The sequence below is a fragment of the Buceros rhinoceros genome, unplaced genomic scaffold (assembly GCF_000710305.1).
Source record: "Buceros rhinoceros silvestris isolate BGI_N320 unplaced genomic scaffold, ASM71030v1 scaffold300, whole genome shotgun sequence".
Classification (NCBI taxonomy): Eukaryota; Metazoa; Chordata; class Aves; order Bucerotiformes; family Bucerotidae; genus Buceros; species Buceros rhinoceros.
This window is the reverse complement of record NW_010389962.1, coordinates 88,029-94,884: the sequence shown is the minus strand read 5'-3', so window position 1 is coordinate 94,884 and position 6,856 is coordinate 88,029. Positions and strand designations below refer to the sequence as shown.

Below are 6,856 nucleotides of genomic sequence, written 5' to 3'. Positions count from 1 at the left end.
TTTTTTTAAGGAAGACATTTACTATTCAATGAATAAAACAGGGGAGGTTTCTCCCTCATTGAAGCAAAGAAAGCAAAGGGGAAACCCCTGGTCTCTTCCGTAGCTCTGCAGTGAGAGGACTTGGTCAAGGGATGGGCCAGAGCAGCAGGCAGATCCTCTCAGCCTGTTATGCTGGTAATGAGATGATGTTAACCTTAGACCACCCTGCTTTTAGCTGGGTGCTGTTGTCTCTGCCGTGACAAGCGGCCCTGTGCATGCAGTGGGTGCAAGAAAGCAGCTGCTTGTGGGTGCTGGTGTTTGTCAAACTCTAGAATAGCCACGAGCGAGGAGAAGGGTGGGATCTGGTGGCTCGGCAGGTTGGGTGGCCTGGGGAGTGATGGATGCAAGCCAGCATCCAGCTCTGAGGATGGACACAGTGCCCTGCTGGCTGTGAGAGCTGCTCCTTGTGCTGTGATGGGGGCTGATGGGATGGGCAGGTTTGGAGGAGCTCTCCCCATGGCATGTGTTCACGTTAGGAGTGAAGGATGCTGCGATGGTCGGCAGGGGCAAGCCCTGCCTGCTCTGGGAGTACTTTAATGGCCCTTTTGCTGAGACGGACACAGACACACCAGCATCAGCGATGTCGGAGTGGACTCCAGGAGACAGCCTGAATGCTGCTGGCTGAGCTGCCTGTGCACAAGGGGAGCCTGTTTGCCTGCGTTTATGGCATGGCGTGATCAGTAGGACATGGCAGAGAGCATGCTCCAGGAGAGCCTGGATAGAAGGAGCCTTGTTGGTGTAGCCCATCGCTGCTGCTCCCCGTGCAGCCGGGCTGCAGCTGCTGTTTGACTTGGACAGGAGCACTGGGACTGAGATCTGTTCAGCCCCACTGGTACAACTCTGCTGCTCCACCATCAGCAGAAAGCCAGCGGTGACGGTGGCCAGAGGCAGCTGCGCTGGTGCCTTGTGTCGCCTGTCCCTTCTTGCTCTGCCCCCATCTCTGCATGTGCAGAAACACCTTCTCCCACCTTCTCTCCCCCTGCTCAGACTGTGCTTTGTGCTCGGCTGTCTGGAGGAGGGCATTGCGCCTCAGCTGAGGCAGGAGCTGCGTGGCACGTTCTCAGCCCCAGTACAGATGTGCCCAGGCACCTACAGAACAGCAGATACAAGAGCTGGGTCTCTCCTGGGATGGTTTGAAAATCCCCTCCTGACCTGGCAATAATTAGCAGCATTTGGTAGTGACTGCACCAACGACTGGGTGTTACTGGGCTCTGCTCCTCGGTTTGGACTCTGAGGAGCTTGCAAGACATTTGTTTTCCCCTCTGAAATGTTTCAGCATCCACCTCTTAAGAATCCAGGATCTCAGCTATCACCATCTGAAATCTCATGTCTTAGGACTTGGTGACAGGAGTGTTTTAACGATTTGGTTTTGGGACAGAGGTCACGAAAGGCACAGAGGACATTGGAGGCACAGGCAGCCCAGTCCTGGCTCAGCCAGCGTGGCCCGCAGTCTGTCTAGGCTGGTCCTCCTCTGACCGCCAGCCATCCCTCAGCCACAGACAGTGGTGGTGGTTTAGGACACTGAGCTCGTTCAGGAGTGCTGAGACTGCGTGGTCGCACGTGCCAGCGGTGCTCCTCCAGGGCAGGAGGCGCACAGGTCTCCCTTTTGTTGGGGACCCTGGCACTGCCTGATGCATGCCACACTTCTCGAGATGCTACCCTGAGCTTGTTTGATTTAGTGATGGTGCAGGGGGCATGTAACCCTGGAGGGGCTGCTTGTGCTGGTGGGGTATTGGCTGCTGAACTGCTGCTAAAGATGATCTAATTAAGGGCAGCATTTAGTTTACTGCTGCTTTATTAGGCTTCAGATTGAAGCAGAATTTCCTAAGCTGCTTTTTTTCTTTCCCTTCCTTTATATCCATCTTCTCCACATTCTCTTTGGGTAGTCTCCCCCCTCTTTCACATTTCTGAGATTTGGTTCTTTATCCCAGCCAGGATTTTTCACTCCTACTTTAACTAATGGAAATATAATTGCACATGCATCTCTGCTAATGGTGGATGTAATTAACCATCTCCACATCCCTGGTCCCCTGCCCATGGCTTTGCTGAACTCTAACACTTTCAGGTCAGCAGAAAATATCTCAGGTAATGGAAATGACTGGTAGGCGCTGAGGCCGGGACCAGCGCCTGGAGGGTGGTTTATATGGCTGTAGGTACAAGCACCAAACAGGCACTCACAGAGTCCCAGACACTTGCTATTTAGAGCCTGTGCTTCTCCATCCATGCTCTGTGATGGCCACTGCAACGAGGAAGGACTCCAGCTGCTCTGAGCCCGCTCTTGAGCAAGCATTGGCTGTGGGGTTGGGTGCAGCCCGCTCTGGTGAGCGGGGAAAGCCCTCAGAGAAGAGGATGAGGAGAAGCCGCGTGGCTTGCAGTGGGTAATGGCACAATCGAACCCTTCCCAGGAAGGTTACTGCAGGAGGAAGAAGGTGCTTTGTCCATTCTGCTGCTAATCAAACCACTCATCCTCCAGCCTGCGTGTGCCCGGAGCCTGCTGGAGGTCTCTACAGAGCAGGCAGAGGACATTGTCCCCAGCGCGCTGGGGAAGGGGACCTGCCACCCTCCCGGCTCCGCGCTGAAGCGGGCTGGAGAGCGGCTGGGAAACCGGGATCAGATTGCAGCAGGCTCCTCCTCCAGAGAGGGGAGGAGAGGCGGGGAGCTGGAGCCAGCTACTTCAGGCTGCCTACCTGCACCTTGCCCGCCGGGCTGGGGACCGTGCGGGGGACGAGCATCTTCCCAACCCGCGTCCCATGGGGCACCCCGGGCGCATCAGCCCACCGCCACCCGCCCCCAGCCCGGCATGGAGAGCCTGAGCACCAGCCTGAAGAAGAGAGCCTCGGAGCAGCACTACAGGGCAGAGGTGATGATTGCTGGAGAGCAGCTGAGGTAGGAGGGGATGGGGCCCTTCTCCCGGCTGGGTCAGGGCTGTACCCCGGCGTTCCGGGCTGTTCCCCGCCAGCAGGAGGCTCAAAGCTTTATCCTCGAGCAAGCGCTTTCCCTGCAGGTGCTACTGTCTCCCCTCCCCGGTATCTGCCGATGCTTTCCTCACCCACCAAACCAGTGGTGAAACAGACCCTTTCCTGTATTACCTTGTCCTGCTGCTCATCCCTGGGCATCTCCTGCCACCTGCCTCCCGGTGCCAGGGGTCTGGCAGGTGGGTTTAGGTGGCTTTTTGCTCCCTTTGTATCCTCCCTTAAACCCGGAGCCTGATGTGGTGACACTGAGCAGCCTCCTCCAGGTCCTTGGTCCCTGGCTGAGTGGGGACAGCACTGCCTCCGGGGATGTTCGGGGTTCTGGGGCTGATTCGGGAGGTCGTCCCGTGGATCTCATGTACCCCGACTGTTTTGCACAGCAGCATGTAGGATGTTCCCTCTGTTGAAAGTCACTTTTGGGAACTTCTGCTGGTTTGTAGTCCCAGTTCTTGAGCAGCTTCTGAGGTTTTTTTCTCTTATGAAGATAGAGATATATTCTATGCAGGAAAACCCATGTGGCTGAGAAAATGTATTCCTTGTGTAGCTGGGGTCAGAATCCCCCCCCTTGAATATAAGCATGCGACTGTAGGCTTTTCTAGCTCTTGAGCAGCGTTTGCCTGTTGGTATCTGAGGCCAATTCTGGCTTGTTTTGAAATGTGGGTGGAAAATAGGAAATATATCCTGGAATAATGTAAAGAGCCCAGAGCCCAAGTGAATCAGATTCCTAAAATTAGCTCCGTGTTGTCCATCCTCAGTGAGTCACATTAACCTTCACTTTATTAGTTGTGCTGTAGGAAGGATTGATAATTTCCAAGAAAGGAGCAGGGCCCCGTCTTGAGAAGGCAGCCAGCGTCCGGAGTATCTGTAGTGACGAGGATGCACAGTGATGGTCAGCCCTGTGTCCAGTCTGTTGTCTTTCACAAATGTCACTGTCTTAGCTCCAGGAATTAAATCTTTCCCTTGGGCAGTGACTGGGAGGCGGAGGCTGCATCAGCCTTCCTGCCCTTGCAGTGTTTGCAGTCCACCTTGTAAGGGAGGTTTGGAAAGTCAGCTTAACTTTCTTAGAGGGAAAAGCAGCAGCAGCTGACCCTTGACTTGCCTCGTGTCGGTAACTCGGCACAAGAGACATAAAATTACACCTTTTTCCATCCCATGGGCAGGACAGGCTTGCTCATATTTGGTATTTCCAGTATTCACTCATCTGGAATGACTGAGGTTTAAAATAGGCCTTTCCTTCTGCTTTGGTCTGGGCAGAAGGCTCTTCTCACACTGGAAGGAGCTGCTGGCCAGCACAGGATGTGAATTCTAGAGAGAAGGACACCAACCTGCAGCCGGGCTCCTCCTTCCCCCACAGCTCGTCTGGCTGAAAGGAGAATTGGTGATGCTGACCAGAGCACGCTGAGTGCTCGAGTCTGCCTCTTGTATTTTAGGGATCTTGCAGCCTGGCAGGAAAGGGGTGAGTGATGTGAGTCATGGCCTGGATGTCCAATAGGTGTCAATGGGGAAACTGAGGCAGAGAGGCAGCATGATGTCTCAGGCAGCACCAGATGGGACAGGGCTGAATGTCCTCGTTGTGCTCTCCTGCTTTTCCCCAGGTAAGGAATAAAGCAGCATGCGAAGGAGCCCCCTGCTCTGCTCTGGCTCTAAGCCTCCATCAGTAAATAACGCTCTTGTATCTGCATAAAATCTCAGACATTTGTTTTTCCCTGTTCTCCGCCCCCTGCCCTGCCTCCCCGCTATTGTATGTAACCAAACAAACCTTTGCTCCATCTTTACAGTTCTTTGGCTTCCCAGCAAGTTTGCAGAGCCCTCCAAGTTTGGTTTGGCGGGGGGTGGGGGATGAGTCTGTTCAGTGTCAGGATGCGTTTCCCAGCCAGAAAAAGCCGCACAAGTGAGGGGTGAGGGAAGGCTTCAGGGATGGCCGGGAGCGAACAGATCCCAAAGGAATGGAGGGGAGAGTGGACGCTGTGCTCCGGGCTGGCTCCTTGCCGAGGTCCCTACATTTCTCCTGCCTTAGTCTGTGGAGGAGCAAGAGGAGTTTTGGGCCCTGAGTCTCTCCCCATCCACAGGATGAAGATGAATTTCCACTGATCCTCTGGTCTGGGGTTTGCGAGGGCAGCTGCTGTTCAGGCTCGTGCCTCACTGCTGAGGAGGAACTGCTGTTGGTCTCTTTGTTTCAGACATTTAAACTTGCATGAAAATCACACTAGTTATACGGGGTGTTGTGTGTTCCTGGGTGGCGTTCCGTACCAGAGGCCAATTAATCATTGCTAATTGCGACAAATGCCTTTATCTGCACACAGAGATTGTGGAACCACTGCCGTGCTTTGAGGTCACACCCTGCTGCAGGTTCTCAGGTAGAGACAAGCCCTTGTGCTCGCTCTTCTGGGTATTCCCCACGGGCACGTGAACGAGCTGTTCTCCAATAACTCTGTTAAGCTGCATTAATCACTCTTCAACATGGAAAATACTTGGTGAACGTACAAAGTGAGAGGAAAAAGAAAGTTTCCTGCTGTGTAGAACAAAGTTGTGATTTCAACTACTGTCCAAAATTGTCAGAGGTGCTGGGTGGTTTATGTGGATACGCAGACTGAGACACTGTTAAATATCGTGCTCCTGCTCTGGAAATTGGGCTGGCTTAAAGGGGTGCAGCTGAGCGTGAGTCAACGGGGGGGTTGGTGGCTCTGCGCTGACCTCAGATCTCCTGAAGCAGGGATGTCATCCTGGGGAGACCCTGGGACCCTGCTTGGTGTGGCAGTCACCAGGTGAACGTTCTCCAGAAGACATGAACCGAATGACCTTCAAAAGCCTGTTAATAAATTTTCGGCACTGGTCAAAGTGAGGACTGGGGAGCAGACTTGTGCTGGCTGGGGTTTAGTCCTCTTTTCCTGGTTTGGGCTGGCGCAGGCGGTCACAGCTCTCTCCTGTTCTTTTGCAGACGGCGAGTGCAGCAGACGGGGTTTCGCTGAGCCTGTTTGCAGTGATCCTTTTTCCTGGGCGCGCCTTTCTGCAGCTATTTCGCAGATGTGCTGTTGTGGTTGTTGTTGCCTTTTCCTGAGCACTTAGCTGGTTGTTTTTTTAAATGTCTGTTGTTTGTTGGGATTTTTTGTTTGTTTTTTGAGTGTTTTTCTGTAAAGATAGGAGCAGAAAAAGATCCTTTGGATGACGCAGCTTTCCAAGGCCATTTACTTGTATTTAACTGCTGTGGGAATGTGACCTGGAGTTAAGATCCTTGAAAGATCCACCTTGGCGTTTGAGATGCTCAAGGTCTGTTCTGTGATGGAGAGCCCCCCGGGGAGACATTCCCACCCCATGCAGACCCCTGTGAGTTCTTGGTGCAGAACAGCTCTCGCTTTAGGGATTGCTCTGGACGTGCAACCACGACGCAGTAGAAGTAGCAACTTCTCCAACATGAGAGAGCTCTTTGCTTTGGCATAAGCCCCTGATTTAGAGTTCTGGTTCTGAAATGGGGTGAAATGTGGACACGCAGAAGTAATTGAGAGGAGCAGCTTGGGTTGCTCTCCAGCAGTGGACGTCCGTAACGCTGGGAGAAGGCTGGCCTGCCCGAGGAGCAGGGACGTTGGGTTTGTAACAGCTGAAGGAACTTGAACTCTGGATTCCCTGGAGGTTTGTGTTTTGGGTTTGTTTTTTTTCCTCCCTCTGTTTACGCTGCAGCAGATCTCCCTTTCAACAAGGTTACGCAGGGTGAATAATGACGTCTTTGTAGTGACCTTGACAAAGGAGCGATGTGCTTACCCAACACAGCCTTCCCCAAGCAAACACACGAGAGCAGCTCAGTGACTGCCGAGCCAGGGGCGTTTCATAAGAGTCCACTCCATGTTCAA

The 6,856-nt window shown here is 53.4% G+C and overlaps 1 protein-coding gene across 1 annotated transcript in view; it reads left to right on the top strand.

Moving 5' to 3' along the window:
* Positions 1 to 2,839: 2,839 nt before the first annotated feature.
* The window catches only part of LOC104493171 (DEP domain-containing mTOR-interacting protein-like), a 15,451-nt gene continuing 11,434 nt past the window's right edge, over positions 2,840 to 6,856 (top strand). The window contains exon 1 of the mRNA XM_010135806.1: positions 2,840 to 2,925. Within this exon, the coding sequence (XP_010134108.1) occupies positions 2,840 to 2,925 (86 nt within the window). The remainder of the gene's footprint in view (positions 2,926 to 6,856) is intronic.